The sequence below is a fragment of the Stegostoma tigrinum genome, chromosome 22 (genome assembly GCF_030684315.1).
Source record: "Stegostoma tigrinum isolate sSteTig4 chromosome 22, sSteTig4.hap1, whole genome shotgun sequence".
In the NCBI taxonomy this organism is placed as follows: Eukaryota; Metazoa; Chordata; class Chondrichthyes; order Orectolobiformes; family Stegostomatidae; genus Stegostoma; species Stegostoma tigrinum.
In genome coordinates, this window is record NC_081375.1 from 21,514,279 (window position 1) to 21,531,674 (window position 17,396).

A 17,396-nucleotide genomic window follows, 5' to 3' on the forward strand; every position below is an offset into this window, starting at 1 on the left:
AATCTTCTCCTGCACATGCCCCAGAAGGCGGCTACTTTCAAAACAAGTCATTCCTTGAGGCTATGCTACAACTGCCTGAACAACAGCTCCTCAAAGTTATGCTGCCATTCCACAGACATGGAGTATCAGCACTTCAATCCCATGTTTTGGGATAGTTTCGCTGCACTTATCAGTTGGGACATGTACCTATCAAAAAAATCAACTTCAATTTTGCAAATTTAGCTTTCAGAGGAATGAGAACAAGGAAAGATTTATAAATTTTTCTTTTAAAAAAAAAGCACAGTTTTATTGTTGAATCTAAGTAGCTTTGGCTCTAATTTTATGATCCCCCCCTTATTTTGGACTCCCTAGAGAAAGTAGTTCATCATTCACCCTACCATTCAAAAGGGCTTCACTTCAATCACCAGTGGGGGAAAAAAAGATTTTTTTAAAAATCTAAAAGAAAACAAACCTGGCTCTCAATTCATCCCTTCAATTCCTGGTATCAGACTGCTGTGCCCCCTAGAAGGTTTAGCTTCTTTTTGAGGTGCCTAACGTTGAATGCAGTTCTAATGAAGAGTTACCAAACTCAAAACATTAACTCTGCTTTCCTCCCAGAGATGTTGCCAGACCTGATGAGATTCTCCAGCAATTTGTTTGTGTTTCAGGTCTCTGGCATCCGCAGTTCTTAGTTTTACTTCAAACCAAGTATCTGGATAAAACACTGCATTTCTGAAGCACCACTTGCTCACTTTTGAATTCCAACAATCTCCTTTTGATTGCTTTTCGTATCTGCTCATAGGGTCATCCAAACCCATTTACTCCACTCCAGCTCACAGCCTCTCACTGCGCACAAAATATCCTGATCTGCCTTTCGTGCCCCCAAAGGGAATGATCACATTCACTTCACTGAGCTCTGTCACTTCTGCCTACTCGATCAATCTGTTAAGACCCTTTAGAACTTCCTTCTGCAAGATATTCCCTTAAATCCTACACGTGTGTGTATGCAACCCCAGCGAAGACAGCCACACTGAGCCCTGCCGCATCTTCACCATCCCCCCAGACCTCCCACTGACTGAGGACGAACGGTCAGTCCTGAGCAAGGGGCTCACCTTTGTTCCCCTACAACCACACATCAACGAATACCAGTCACGGACTGACATAGAGCAGTTTTTCCGCCGTCTTCGCCTGCATGCCTACTTCTTCAACCGGGAACCCAACCCTCCTTCCACTGACCCCTTCACCCGCTTCCAACACAAGTCCTCCTCCTGGACACCACCCCCAGGCCTCCTACCCTCCCTCGACCTCTTCATCTCCAACTGCCGTCGAGACATCAACCGCCTCAACCTCTCCACCCCTCTCACCCACTCCAACCTCTCCCCCGCAGAACGGGCAGCCCTCCGCTCCCTCCGCTCCAACCCCAACCTCACCATCAAACCCGCAGACAAGGGTGGCGCAGTGGTAGTATGGCGCACTGACCTCTACATCGCCGAGGCCAGACGCCAACTCTCCGACACCACCTCCTACCGCCTCCTCGATCATGACCCCACACCCGAGCACCAAACCATCATCTCCAACACCATTCACGACCTCATCACCTCAGGGGACCTCCCACCCACAGCCTCCAACCTCATTGTTCCCCAACCCCGCACGGCCCGTTTCTATCTCCTTCCCAAAATCCACAAACCTGCCTGCCCTGGTCGACCCATCGTCTCAGCCTGCTCCTGCCCCACCGAACTCATCTCCACCTATCTGGACTCCATTTTCTCCCCTTTGGTCCAGGAACTCCCCACCTACGTCCGTGACACCACCCACGCCCTCCACCTCCTCCAGGACTTCCAATTCCCTGGCCCCCAACACCTCATATTCACCATGGACGTCCAGTCCCTGTACACCTGCATTCCGCATGGAGATGGCCTCAAGGCCCTCCGCTTCTTCCTGTCCCGCAGGCCCGACCAGTCCCCCTCCACCGACACTCTCATCCGCCTAGCTGAACTCGTCCTCACACTCAACAACTTCTCTTTTGACTCCTCCCACTTCCTACAGACTAAGGGGGTGGCCATGGGCACCCGCATGGGCCCCAGCTATGCCTGCCTCTTTGTAGGTTACGTGGAACAGTCCCTCTTCCGCACCTACACAGGCCCCAAACCCCACCTCTTCCTCCGGTACATTGATGACTGTATCGGCGCCGCCTCTTGCTCCCCAGAGGAGCTCGAACAGTTCATCCACTTCACCAACACCTTCCACCCCAACCTTCAGTTTACCTGGGCCATCTCCAGCACATCCCTCACCTTCCTGGACCTCTCAGTCTCCATCTCAGGCAACCAGCTTGTAACTGATGTCCACTTCAAGCCCACCGACTCCCACAGCTACCTAGAATACACCTCCTCCCACCCACCCTCCTGCAAAAATTCCATCCCCTATTCCCAATTCCTCCGCCTCCGCCGCATCTGCTCCCACGACAAGACATTCCACTCCCGCACATCCCAGATGTCCAAGTTCTTTAAGGACCGCAACTTTCCCCCCACGGTGATCGAGAACGCCCTTGACCGCGTCTCCCGCATTTCCCGCGACACATCCCTCACACCCCGCCCCCGCCACAACCGCCCCAAGAGGATCCCCCTCGTTCTCACACACCACCCCACCAACCTCCGGATACAACGCATTATCCTCCAACACTTCCGCCATTTACAATCCGACCCCACCACCCAAGACATTTTTCCATCCCCTCCCCTGTCTGCTTTCCGGAGAGACCACTCTCTCCGCGACTCCCTTGTTCGCTCCACACTGCCCTCCAACCCCACCACACCCGGCACCTTCCCCTGCAACCGCAGGAAATGCTACACTTGTCCCCACACCTCCTCCCTCACCCCCATCCCAGGCCCCAAGATGACATTCCACATCAAGCAGAGGTTCACCTGCACATCTACCAATGTGGTCTCCTGCATCCACTGTACCCGGTGCGGCTTCCTCTACATTGGGGAAACCAAGCGGAGGCTTGGGGACCGCTTTGCAGAACACCTCCGCTCAGTTCGCAAAAAACAACTGCACCTCCCAGTCGCTAACCATTTCCACTCCCCCTCCCATTCTCTTGATGACATGTCCATCATGGGCCTCCTGCAGTGCCACAATGATGCCACCCGAAGGTTGCAGGAACAGCAACTCATATTCCGCCTGGGAACCCTGCAGCCATATGGTATCAATGTGGACTTCACCAGTTTCAAAATCTCCCCTTCCCCTACTGCATCCCTCAACCAGCCCAGTTCGTCCCCTCCCCCCACTGCACCACACAACCAGCCCAGCTCTTCCCCCCCACCCACTGCATCCCAAAACCAGTCCAACCGGTCTCTGCCTCCCTAACTGGTTCTTCCTCTCACCCATCCCTTCCTCCCACCCCAAGCCGCACCCCCCGCTACCTACTAACCTCATCCCACCTCCTTGACCTGTCCGTCTTCCCTGGACTGACCTATCCCCTCCCTACCTCCCCACCTACACTCTCTCCACCTATCTTCTTTACTCTCCATCTTCGGTCCGCCTCCCCCTCTCTCCCTATTTATTCCAGTTCCCTCCCCCCATCCCCCTCTCTGATGAAGGGTCTAGGCCCGAAACGTCAGCTTTTGTGCTCCTGAGATGCTGCTTGGCCTGCTGTGTTTATCCAGCCTCACATTTTATTATCGTGTGTGTATGTAAGTTTGGTTTCATCTCACCTGATCAAAGTTATTCTCTTTTCACAAGCAGTTCACAAATTTGTAGCATTTGGAAATAATAAAATTTGTTTATTTCCGCAGTTGCATCAGAATTTAAAGTGCCAATACAGAATATACCTGACTTTTCAGCTGAGGTACATGGTAAGCTAATTTGTGCCAAGTACCAAACTTTGTCAATGTCGTGTAAAACAACAGACTCAAGACAGCAAAAAGGATGATGGGACTAAAGATGATTAGTTACATGGTTAACAGCAACCACATTAGCCACCTGGAGTTTGAGAGAAACTCTGACAATTTCTGGAGGTCTCATTTGCAGCCTACAAAAAACTTACAGCAGTTCAATCATCACCAACACTATGGTTTGACGTGGTGAAATGCGTTTCAGTTCATGCATCACTGGCACTAGTAATGAGTTAGAAGGGAATTGCTCCATTGGGGCAGGCTTCATGCGAACCTTATTGGGACCTGGTCAATGCAACAACTAGGGTTGTAATGAGGTTGTTTAGCTAATTAGAGTGGGAGTTGGGAAGGGAGGGTAAGAGGCGCTTGGAGAGGGTGAATGAAGGCTTACAAAGGAGGAGGATCTGGCAACAGTACAGGGTAGCTTTTTGTTTACTGATACCCAGAGTAAGATATGAAGGGACAGAGTGCACACGTATAGAAAACCAGCAGTAGAGAGTAGGGTTAAAGTGGGGAAAATAGTAAAGAAAGGCAACTTTGTTGGCCCCGAACTTAAACGCACATAGCATTTCGAACATTATTTCGTGACATTTCATAGCCATTACAGAGACATGGAGAAGATTTTTTGGGTCCCAGTGTCTGGGCCTATGGCAGGAGGTGTAGCAGAATCAGGTGACAATTCCAGCAAGGCGCACCTCAATATCAAGATCATTTATGCCCCACTTTATGCTTTTCACAAGCGACGTGGGGAGATTCACACGAGGCACAGGCAAGATACACACTTGTCAAGCACCTTTACTAGGTGTGTCGTGGCATTAACATTCAGACTCCCATCTAAAAATCCTGCCAAACAGCAGACATTGGAAAAATATGACAAGCAAACTAGACAGAATACCTGAGATTCTGCTCGGCACCTGAATGATTTCCACGATGGTAACCAGATGCCAACATCTTTATAGCATACTCCATTGGCAATGGCCACTGTACTCCACACCCATTGGTAACCCTCATGGCACATCTCTAAGCCACTTACATGACACCTCTGCAGTTCAATGCTGCACCAGAACGAGGACTGTAATACTCTATACACTGACATGCACACAACTCATGGAATGGCTCAAGGTGCACTTCCAGGCTCTTCCATTGCTTTCACAGCATGTCAAGACGGATATTCTTTGCTTGAAGGACCCCTGCCACACAAAGTCAGTAGCAGCCTCTGATACCAGTCCAGACCCCATTCAGGGTAAGGGGAGAGGAGCTGAATGACAGGCTGCCCACAACATTGTGGGCTGTTTCCTTCCTGGAATGAGAGAAATGTGGATCACAGGAGATGATAGTCGTGGCACAGCTATTCCCTTGGGCACAAGTGGAAAGTTGCCCTGAGCAAGTGAACAGGCTAGGCAGAGGGCATGCAGGGATAGCAGTGCTAGGGTTTAGGGTGAGACTGTGTGTGAATGCAGCTAATAGTGCTGAAGGGGAAGTGTGGTTAGAGCATGGCCCTTGGTGGGAAGTAGGTGCAGTGGTAGAGAATAGTGAGAGACAGAAATTAACGGACCTTATCTGACAGAGTAGAGAAGGACATTGCCCTTCTTCGTTAGTGCTGGGCATTCCTCCAGACACTTAAGTTTGTTCTAACCAAGGTGGCAACCTCTGACAAGGCCAGCACATCCACCACTCCATGTTCTGTGGGAAAAGGAAGTCCTGCCTCTTCAAAAGGTCAGACAGAAAGGAAAAGTGTGACAGAACAGCATTGTCAATATAACGGAAGATGTAAGATAGCAAGAAATAATCTTGGATCAGAAGACGTAGAATCAGATGGGTGACAATAACGAATAAGATGAAGACGATGCTAATGCGAGTAGTCTATTAGGTCCTTAAAAACGGTAGGCAGAGAACAAATTCAGAGTAAATGAGGGCATGTAAAAAAGGCAGTACCATGGTGACAGTAATCTTCATATAGTTTTGGAAGTGTCAAGTTGGCAGAGGTAGCTATGAAGCAGAATTTATAATGTTCACTTGGGGCAGGTTCCTAGCAGTGTGTTGCAGATTCAGATTCAAATCTGGAATCAGGCTATTTTGGATATGGTTTAACAAATGATCTGATTGTAAAATGATTTCCTCGGAAACCATAACCGTAAGATGGTAAAATTTAACATTCAGTTTGTGGGGGAGAAATTTGGATCATAAACAGTTGTGGTAACCGTGAGTATGGCACACCTTAAAAGACTGAGGGCAGAATCAGGTGGAGTGTGCTGGGAAGAATTCTAGCAGAAGTGATAATTGAGGAACAACGGTATTCGTTCAATAAGATTAAGAGACAAGAACTAAGATATATCCCATTGTAGGAAGAGGATTCTAAGAGGAGGATTAACCAAACATGATTAAACAGGAGGTAAAGGATAGCGTCAAACAGAAATAAAAAACATAATACGGCAAAAATCTGTAGTAACCCAGAGGATTGCAAAACATTTAAAATCTAAAGGTGACTAAAACCTAATAGAAAAGTGAAATGAAATTCTGAAGGCAAACTAGAAGTAACATCAAAACGTACAGCAAGAACTTCATGAAATATTTCGAAGAGGGGTCAAAGGGAAGAAATGCCCCCTACATAATGAGGCTAGGGCAGTAATAATGAGGAACCTGGAAATAGCAGAAGAGTTAAACACAGTATTCCAAAAATACTAAGTATTGAAGGGGCAAACAGGAAGAAGGAAATAAATACAATAACTGTCACTACAGAATAAGTTGTGTACTTCTCCACAATCTGATTGGGTGCATTCTCAGATATTAAAAGTAGCAGCTGCAAAGATAGAAGACTGCTGCAGTGCATCACTAAGAATCCTCAGATTCTCAAAGCCTTAGAGGCCTGGAAAACTGCCAATAACACCATGTCAAAAAAATTATAAAACTGTGAGCATAAAAAGTCTGTTACTAATATGTTATCATCTAATGCAAAGGTTATAACAGCACGGCATTTAGGGATACAAGATATTATCAGAGGTAGCATGGCTTTAATGAAGAGGAAATCATGCCTGACCAATTTGTTAGAATTCTTTGAAGGGTTAAAAGCAAATATGTTAATTCCGAGAAGGCACTCAATAAAAAAATGGTGCTACGTGTAAGGGTTCTTAATAAGATAACAGGCAGTAGTGTTGGAGGCAGTACAGTAGCATTGACCGAGGATTGGTTAACCAACAGAAGAAAGAATTGGAATAACAGGAGATGTGACTAGCAACTTGTAACTATCAGAATGCCACAGGGATCACAGTTGGAGTTACAATTATTTACAATGTGTGTGAATAATGCGGATGTGGAAAATCAATGCACTACAGCCAAGTCTGCGAAGGACAAAATTAGTTAGGAAGTCAGGCAAACGGAGGATGACATGAAGTCTGCAGAGGGATAAAGGCTGGTTAAGCAAGTGGGCAAAAAAAACTTGGCCGGTGGAATACAATGTGGATAAGTGTGAGGTTATGCACTTTGGCAATAGAGAAGCTGGATATTATTTAAATAAAGATTTCAGCACATACATAGAACATAGAAAAGTACAGCACAGTACAGGCCCTTCGGCCCACGATGTTGTGCCGTGGAATAATCCTAATCCAAAAATAAAATAACCTAACCTACATTCCCCTCAATTCACTGCTGTCCATGTGTTTGTCCAGCAGTCGCTTAAATGTCACTAATGACTCCGCTTCCACGACTACCACTGGCAAACTATTCCATGCGCTCACAACTCTCTGGGTGAAGAACCTCCCTCTGACGTCTCCTCTATACCTTCCTCCTAACACCTTAAAACTGTGACCCCTTGTGGCAGTCAATCCTGCCCTGGGGAAAAGTCTCTGGCTATTGACTCTATCCATGCCTCTCATTACCTTGTACACCTCGATCAGGTCACCGCTCTTCCTCCTTCTCTCCAGAGAGAAAAGTCCGAGCTCAGTCAACCTCTCCTCGTAAGACAAGCCCTCCAGTCCAGGCAGCATCCTGGTAAACCTCCTTTGCACCCTCTCCAAAGCCTCCACATCTTTCCTATAATAGGGTGACCAGAACTGGACACAATATTCCAAGTGTGGTCTCACCAGGGTTTTGTAGAGCTGCAGCATAACCTCGCGGCTCTTAAACTCGATCCCCCTGTTAATGAAAGCCAAAACACCATATGCTTTCTTAACAACCTTGTCCACCTGGGTGGCAACTTTGAGGGAGCTATGCACTTGAACACTGCCGAGAATCCTGCCTTTAATCCTATATTCAGCATTTAAGTTCGACCTTCCAAAATGCATCACTTCGCATTTATCCAGGTCAAACTTCATCTGCCATTTCTCAGCCCAGCTCTGCATTCTGTCAACGTCTCGCTGAAGCCTGCAATAGCCTTTGATACTATCAATGGCACCTCCAACCTTTGTGTCATTGAAAAACATACTAACCCACCCCTCAACCTCCTCATCAAAGTCATTTATAAAAACTACGAAGAGCAGAGGCCCAAGAACAGAGCCCTGTGGGACACTGCTCAGCACTGACCTCCAGGCAGAATACTTACCATCTACAACCACTCTCTGCCTCCTGTCAGCCAATCAATTCTGAATCCAGACAGCCAAATCACCCTGTATCCCATACCTCCTGATTTTATGAATGAACCTTGTCAAATGCCTTGCTGAAGTTCATGTACACCACATCCACTGCTCGACCCTCGTCAACCTGTCTCGTGACTTCCTCAAAGAACTGAATAAGATTTGTAGGTCATGACCTTCCCCTCTCAAAGCCATGCTGACTCCCTTTAATCACGCTATGCTTTTCCAAATAGTCATAAATTTTATCCCTCAAAATTCTTTCCAAAACCTTGCTGACCACAGACTTAAGACTGACTGGTCTGTAATTTCCAGGGATTTCCCAATTCCCTTCCTTGAAAAGGGGAACAACATTTGCCTCTCTCCAATCTTCCGGTATGACTCCTGTGGAGCGTGAGGAAGCAAAGATCTTCGCCAGCGGCTTAGCAACCTTTCTCGCTTCCTGGAGTGACCTCAGATAAAACTGGTCTGGCCCTGGGGACTTATCAATCTTAATGTTTGCTAAAATTTCCAGCACATCAACTTCCTCAATCTTGATCTGTTCAAGCCTGTTTTCCTGCTCCTCAAAGTTCTCATTCACAACAAGGTCCCTTTCCTTAGTGAAAACCGAAGCAAAAAAAAAACCTCATTTAGGGCTTCCCCTATCTGTTCAGATTCCACGCACAAGTTCCCTAGGCTATCTCTGATCGGCCCTACCTTCTCCTTGATCATTCTTATTCCTCACGTATGAGTAAAATGCCTTCTGGTTCTCCGTAATCCTTCCTGCCAAGCCTTTTTTGTGCCCCCTCCTGAGTCCACTTTTAGAGCTCCTTCCAAGCAAGCCTGTAATCCTCTAAAGCTGTGCCAGACCCTTGCTTCCTCCACCTTATGTACGCTGCCTTTTTCTTTTTGACAAGAAGCACCTCTGTACCCGTCATTCAAGGCTCCTTAATCTTACCCCTTCTTACTTGTCTTAGAGGAGCAAATTTATACATCACTCACAACAACTGCTCCTTAAACAGCCTCCACATGTCTGCTGTGCCCTTTCTGTGGAACAATTTCTCCCAATCTGTACTTCCCAACTCCTGTCTGATAGCATCATAGTTTCCTTTCCCCCAGTGAAATATCTTCCCCTGGTAACTGCTCCTTTCCCTTTCCATGGCTACAGTAAACGTGAGGCTGTTGTGGTCACTGTCGCCAAAGCATTCTCCCACCACGAGATCTGACCTGTCCTGGCTCATTGCCGAGCACCAAATCCAAAATGGCCTCTCCCCTCGACAGCCTGTCCACATACTGAGTAACACTGTCATTCATTCACCACTGACACATTAAAGAAAAATTTAGCTGTCCCAGGTTTCAGGCACATGGTCCCCAGAGTGTATTCGGTAAGGTTGTAAACCAAGACTTTCTGAAGCCTAAATTAAGCATCAAGGGCCGTTTAGTTACAGCATTCAAACATACTTTATCCAGTGCGTATCTGTAGCAGCGCTGAAGGTTCAGCTAATATTATGCTGACTTCTACCAACAGAAGAATAGATCATAGAACGACATCAACGTATTATTCTGCTGCTAAATCAAACTTTCATGAAGTTGGCAGTGTTGAGAACTATCTCAGATTTGAAACGTACCAGGTGAGGTCACAGTGTTAAATTGCAATTTATGCATTAGTTTGCAGACGGTCAGGTGTTTAAAAGTTTCCAATTGCAGATCAACCTGCAAACCTCATTCGCCATTAACAAAGAAGTTTTGTTTTGACTGCAGCTTCAACCGAAGATAAATAATATACATCATAGATTTAGGAACGTGCAAACACAGGATCATGTGGGATCAGATTAAGCAACACTGGTCTATTACGCTCATCTCAAATTCCAAGAAACAATTGGAACCTACACCTTTTTCAAGTTTTATCCCCTTCACTCACTGGACAATAATCTAATCCTCTCCCATTTGTAAATTCATAGCCTGTCCTGCTTCCTTTCATATGAAAAATAGTCACAGCTCACAGTCCAAATTTCAAGATCACCTTGCCCAGTTATACATGGCCTCGTTGAGGCCACACCTTGAATACGGTGTGAAGTTTTGGTCTTCTAGTCTGAGGAGGGACATTCTTCTTCTTGAGGGATTCCAACAAAGTTCACCAGACTGATTCCCAGAATGGCTAGACTGATGTGTGAAGAAAGGCTAGAATGACTGAACTTGTACTCGCTGGAATTTAGAAGAACATTGGAGGGTGGTGATTGTAAGAGTCTTAGGAACATAGTGACTGGACAGGCTAGATGCAGGAAGAATCTTTCCATTCTTGGGAGAAGTCCAGAAGTAGGGGTCACAGTGTATGAATAGGGGTAAACCATTCAGGAATGAGGGGAGGAAGAATTTCTTCACTCTATAGGAATTCTACAGGTGAAGAATCTCTTCATCTGAGAATTCTCTATCACAGAAAGCTGTTGGGGACAGTTTGTTCAATACATTCAAAAGGGAGCTGGACGAGGCCCTTGTAGTCAAAGGGTTAAAGGGGTATGGAGGGAAAGGGATACTGAGTTTGTATGATCAGCCATCATATTGAAAGGTTATGCAGGCTCAAGAGGGCTGAATGGCCTACACCAGCATCTACTGTCTATGTTTCTATGTGATCTGACTGCATTTGTTGAAAATGAAGCTACCTTAACCATGGCATTCAGGTGCTCTACTTGAAAGATGGGAGCATTGTAGAGAATCAGGAACTTTGTGTTTAGTAGTTTTTGGAAACATTTTTGAATCATTAAGGCACACGGAAACACAAGTTCAAAACTCTTCACCGAAAGTGAATGGCACCAACAGTACAACACCTCTCCTAATCATTGCATGTTGTTACATTTTGTCTACACAGTTCTCCATTGCTGTATGAGACAGGGTCCAAACCAGCTTCTAATTACACTCATTCCGCTGGTCTTCTGCTTCTGCATTGTCTGCTATTGAAATCAACTTCCTCTATGTGACAACACAACCTATTTTCTGCATATCAGCAAGCATCAGCCATAACTGGCCAATATAGCAGGTCAAAGAAATGGTGAAGCAAGTTTTGCAGTAAGTATTTCTACAAAGTTCCACTTTTCAGCCAGATAGTTGAAACTGTCAAGCTAAATGCACTTTAGAAAAACCTTGTCTTAAAAGAAACTGTTTAGTACTGAATGGACTCCGGGTTGTTTAGTGTATTATCTTTTGGCTGCTATTTTAAAATGGGTGTTAACCAATCTATTTACAAGCCTCCACTAAAAAAAAAGCAGATAAAAGATATCACAAACACATTAGGTGCTCACCTGCTAGGACTGTAACATTAAATTCTCAAGTTAGATTGTTAGGAATACACAGTTCCCTCCACTTTGAGATGTGGGTATGTCCAACAATGGCAAGGCCAGCAATTTTTGCCTATCCCAAATGCCCAACAGGGTAGTTGTGAACTACCTTCTTTAACTACTTCGGTTGCAAACATACTGACAGTGCTACAGGGATAGGAATTCCAGGCTTTTGATCCTGTGACAGTGAAGGGTTGGCAACAGACTTGCAAATCAGAGTGTGGCTTGCAGAGGAACCTACAGATGGTAGTGTTCCTGTGCATCTGCTGCCCTTGCATTTCTAAGTAGAGCTGGTCATGGGTTCAGAAGGCAGGTCATTGATGAAGAGGCTGAAAGTGTTTGGGCTAGGACACTACCCCGAGAAACTTGTAGAAACAATGAAGATATTGAGCAGGAAGCAGCCATTCCCCCTTTGAACCTGCTTTGCCATTCATCAGGATCATGGTTGATTAGACTAGATTCTCTACAGAGTGAAAACAGGCCCTTCGGCCTAACAAGTCCACACCGCCCCTTGGAGCATCCCACCCAGACCCATCCCCCTATAACCCACACACCCCTGAACACTACAGGCAATTTAGCATGGCCAATCCACCTAGCCTGCACATGTTTGGACTGTGGGAGGAAACCGGAGCACCCAGAGGAAACCCACGCAGACACAGGGAGAATTTGCAAACTCCGCACAGACAGTTACCCAAGGCTGGAATCAAACCCGGGTCCCTGGCACTGTGAGGCTGCAGTGCTAACCACTGAGCCACTGTGCTGCCCCTTTTTAAAACAAACAACACCTCGATAGATTGTTCAACTCAATAGCCTAATCTCACTTTCTGCCCATAACATTTGATCACATTCACGCCAAGTGCTGTATCTAGCTGCCTCTTGAATACATTCAATATTTTGGCATCAACTACTTCCAGTGGTAATGAATTCCACAGGCTCACCACTCTTTTGGTGAAAATAATGTCTCATCTTCATCCAAAGTGGTCTACCCCAAACCCTCAGACTGTGACCCCTGGTTCTGAACACATCCACCATCGCAAACATCTTCCCTGCATCTACCCTGGCTAGTCCTGGTGGAATTTTAAAAGTTTCTAAGTGATTTCCACCATTCCCCCACCCAATTCATCTGAACTCAAGCGATAAAAGCCTTACCTAGTCAATCACTCCTCAAACATCAGACCCACCATCCCTGGAATCAGCCTGGTAAACCTTCACTGCACGTCCAAGAGCAAGAGCATCCTTTCTCACAAAGGCAAACCAAAACTGCACACAATATTCTAGATAACAAAGTGTGGAGCTGGATGAACACAGCAGGCCAAGCAGCATCTTAGGAGCACAAGAGCTGACGTTTTGGGCCTAGACCCAAAGGCTCACCAAGGCCCTGTATAACTGCAACGACACATCTCTGCTCCTGTACTCAAAACCTCAAGCAATGAAGGCCAACATACATTTGCCTGGTGTACAAGATGCCCAGGTCCCGTTGCACACCCCCTTCTCCCAATTTGCACCCCATTTCTGTCTGTAGGGGACCTACATTTCTTTTCACAATCTCTTTCCCTTCATGTACCTACAGAAACACTTACCGTCTGTCTTTATGTTCCCTGCAAAGTTACTTTCATTCTGTACTTTCCCCTTCTTAAATCAATCTTTACTTGTGTGGTGCAGTGTTAGTGTCCCTACGTCAGTACCCGTAGGCCTGCACTCAAATATCAACTGCTCCACAAGAGCGTAATAACATTTGAACAGTTCGATTAGTAAATATCTACCATGAACATGATGTCCTGCTGCAGAGATATTTGACCTCCAAACAGCCACAATTATTCCTTTGTCAGTTAGCACTCCAACAGTTGGAGAGAATTCCCCCCTACTAAAATCTCCACTGTGATATCTCACATGAATACTGTTGTATTACTCTCTTCCACAGGGTCTATAGCTCATGGGAAATGTTAGCAACTGCAGATGGGTCCTCCAAGCTACAAGGTGGGTGATGATACATCAACTATGATATTTCTAGCTACCTGACCATGGGAGATGGACTGAAGAGCACTTGATACCTTCACTCCAAAACACAGCCAAGCTCTTTACAGAGAAGGAAGATAGAAGATAGAGCAAATGGAAGAAAAATGGCATAAAATGAGGATTGGGGGGGGGGGGGGGGGGGGGGGTGGAGAGAAAAAGAAAGCCAACATGGAAAAAGAGCATAAGAGAAAAGAACACAAGTACAGTGCAAAAGAACATTTCAGTGAAATACTGGCCAATCGCTTTTGTGATAAATATTATAATAATTTGTGTCCCTAAAAAAATTGAGAGCAAAATTAAAGACAGATAGAAATTCAAAACCTACACCTAGTGAATTCAAACAGTCTCATCAGCTCAGCATGAAACGTTGACAAGAACTTGTATAAAAACTATTTTACTTTATTGGACCTATCAGCCTGTGTACCAAGTGTCTAAGGAAAAGGGGAAGAGAGCTGTACCTTTAAGGCCTTGTTTCCCTTGTTAGTAGTCGTCATACCACGGCACACTTTCAATCACACAAACCTATGGAAAAAGAAAAGAAAAAGATCGGAATTATATTTGGTGTAATTTTGTGCGCGAAGAGCAAATTTTAGGCACTTTGCATCCAGAAGCAGCTTCCATTTGGTGCTGTCCAGCCGGATGAGGATGATAGACTTAATGTTCTTCATTAAATAAGCTGAAGGCCTGATTCCCTGGCTGCTAGTCAGTGCTCAGCAGTACGGGTTTTACAGGTGACCGGAAAGGAGGTCAAAACTGGAGTTGGCTGTGGTGCACCATATATATGAAGAAGCTTCCAATACTCATGAACACTGTTTAGGGAAGGTACTGCAGAACAACCTACAACCCCAGTGAATCGTAAAGGCTTCAAAAGTAAAACAAAGGGTGAGAAGAAAATTGTTAATTTTTTGCCATCAAAACTGGAAAAATAAACCTAAAAACAGTGGAACCTGCATCTAATATTTTTAGTTAATTATTCTTACATTAGCAAAATTTTCATATCATATGCAGTCATTCTACAAGCTGTGAAGGAACTGAGGAGGCTATATATTGATATTGCCCCACTCCTGCATAAAGCAGCAAGTCTTCAGAATTTTCTCCAACATTATCAAGAAAAACATTACTTCCCTCAATGACAAGAACACTTGAGGACAGACATTGTCCTATCCATACAGAAATAACACAAGCATGCAGTAGATAACGACTAAATAAAGCATTCAGAGAGAGAAAACAAAATCTACCCTGGAGAATATTAAACAATAGCAGTGACCAAGGATCCTGGATGAGTGACTACTGAATTTGCTATTTAGCAGAATCATAGTAGCAGGAACTTCCTATGAATGTAAACCTCACTGCAACCCCTACACCAAATGCAGTTCATATGCTAATTATAAATGAGATTCATGATGAGTCAGCAGGTCTGAATAAAATTCAAAGAAGCAGACTACACCCAAGCCACCGCCATGACAAATCAATGGATTAAACCATCATTCTGCCTTCTCAAAGAAAAACTAAGTTTCCCAAACTTATGTTCAACAACCATTTCAACTATGTTTAAGATTTCTTTACATCCAAAATCTGTGAAATTTCTGCATCCCAAAATGCTGGATGTTAAAAAGTGAATGCAGACAGACATGAGAAATAACTTGAGTTCTGCACAGAAAATGAAGAATTGAGTCATCTATTCATAATGTTTAAAAAACCTTCTCTACCCATCCCCCCACCCCCACCTCACCCCTCTAATGCAATGGGCAATGCTAGAAGCCGGTGAAAGAAAAGTGTTTGAAACTCCCAGTTCTTATCGACCTGATCTCAATAGGGTACATGAAAGGTGCAAAAACACAAGTTACTGCAAAAGTTCAGCAGGTCTGGCACCATTTCTGAACAGAAATCAGAATTAATGTTTCAGGTCTGGTGACCCCTCCTCGGAGCCAATGGGAGCTAGGAAAATGTCAGTTTACATGCAGAAGATAGAGGGTAAAGAGTAAATGATAGGTGGGGATAGAGCCAAAGAGAGAGAGAAGAACAGTTGGACAAAGGAGTTGATCTGGCGAGGAGTGTGAATAGCTATTAATGGGGACTGCTAGTGACTAACTATAGGTAGTGTATAATAGCAGGCTGAGAGGCAACAAGACCCATGAGGTGGGGTAGGGGGACTTGAAATTGTTGAACTCGATATTGGAGTCTGGAGAGCTGCAGGGTCCCCATGCAGAAAAATGAGATGCCGTCCTTCCAGCTTGCGCGGCGCTTCACTGGAACACTGCAGCAAGCCTGAGACAGAGATATTGGCCAGGGAACAGGGTGGTGTGTTAAAGCAGCAGGCAACAGGCAGGTCACATAACAAGGTGTAGAGCTGGACGAACACAGCAGCCAAGCAGCAGAGGAGCAGGAAAGCTGAAGTTTTGGGTCTCGGCCCTTCTTCAGAAATCTCAGATTCTCCAACATCGACAGTTCCTACCATCTCTGTAACATGTAGCTTAGGGTCTTTTTTGTGGACAGAACATGGATATTCTATGAAGCGGTCACCCAGTCTATGCTTCGTTTCCCAAATGTAGAGGAGACTACACATTATGAACCCACAAGAGACCCTGAGCCACCTCCAGCCGCACCCCCATCTCCTACCTTCTAAGCTCATCCTGTCCCCTTGACCTGTCCACCCTCCCCGGACTGACCTATCCCCTCCCTACCTACACTCACTTCTACAGGCTCCATCCCCACCCCTTTGGCTTGTCTGTCTCCTCTCCACCTTCGATCCACCTCCCCCTCTCTCCCTATTTATTTCAGAACCCTCTCCCTTTCCCCCTTTTCTGATGAAGGGCCTAGGCCCGAAACATCAACTTTTGTGCTCCTCTGATGCTGCTGGGCCTGCTGTGTTCGTCCAGCTCCACACCTGGTTATTGTGGATTCTCCGGTATCTGCAGTTCACGTTATCTCTGGGCTTCCAGTCGTCTGCCACTTCAACGCACTGTACTGTTCACTGGCCAACATCTGCCTCTGGCTTGCTGCAGTGTTCCAGCGAAGCTTAGCGCAAGTTGGCAGAACACATCATTTTCCGCTTGTGGACCCTACAGCCCTCCAGACTCAAAATCAAATTCAATTATTTTAGGGCCCTCAGCTCTCAAGTCCTAGACCCTGCCCCACACACCAGGCCTGGTTATCTCAGCCTGCCGTTACACACCACCTTATCGTTTGTCACTAACAGTCTCCATTAACAGCTATTCACCCTCCTAGGCAGATTGTTATCCACTCCTTCGTCCGTCCAACTGTTCTTCTCTCTCTGGACTCTATCCCTATCTATATTTACTCCTTATCCCCTTTCCCCACACTATCTTCTGCATCTAAACCGACATTGTCCTAGCTACCATCAGTCCTGAGGAAGCGTCACCAGATCTGAAACGTTAATTCTGGAGAAAAATCAGGAGATGCTGTCAGTCCTGTTGAGCTTTTCCAGAAACTTCTGTTTTTGTAAAAACCGAAAGAACCACAGTTCGTTCAGTTTTTAATTACAATGAAATGTGCATGATGTTGTGACATCAAGTGAAGACTGCCTCTACGACATTTAGCCTGCTGGCTGGCTCATGTAATGTGGGTTCATAATGAACCCACGACTGTTTAGACAGGAAGAGGATTTCCTGCCGACG

The 17,396-nt window shown here is 45.7% G+C and overlaps 1 protein-coding gene across 3 annotated transcripts in view; it reads right to left on the reverse strand.

Moving 5' to 3' along the window:
* Window positions 1–17,396, reverse strand: part of LOC125463828 (transcription factor MafG) — a 46,164-nt gene that overhangs the window by 9,980 nt on the left and 18,788 nt on the right. For 2 of the 3 annotated variants that reach the window (XM_048555587.2, XM_048555586.2), the window contains exon 2: window positions 14,217–14,280. In XM_048555587.2, the coding sequence (XP_048411544.1) occupies window positions 14,217–14,252 (36 nt within the window). In that variant the 5' untranslated portion in view covers window positions 14,253–14,280. Of the gene's footprint in view, window positions 1–14,216; window positions 14,281–14,996; window positions 15,109–17,396 lie in introns of those variants that run through there. The other variant, XM_048555583.2, reaches the window with a different exon arrangement.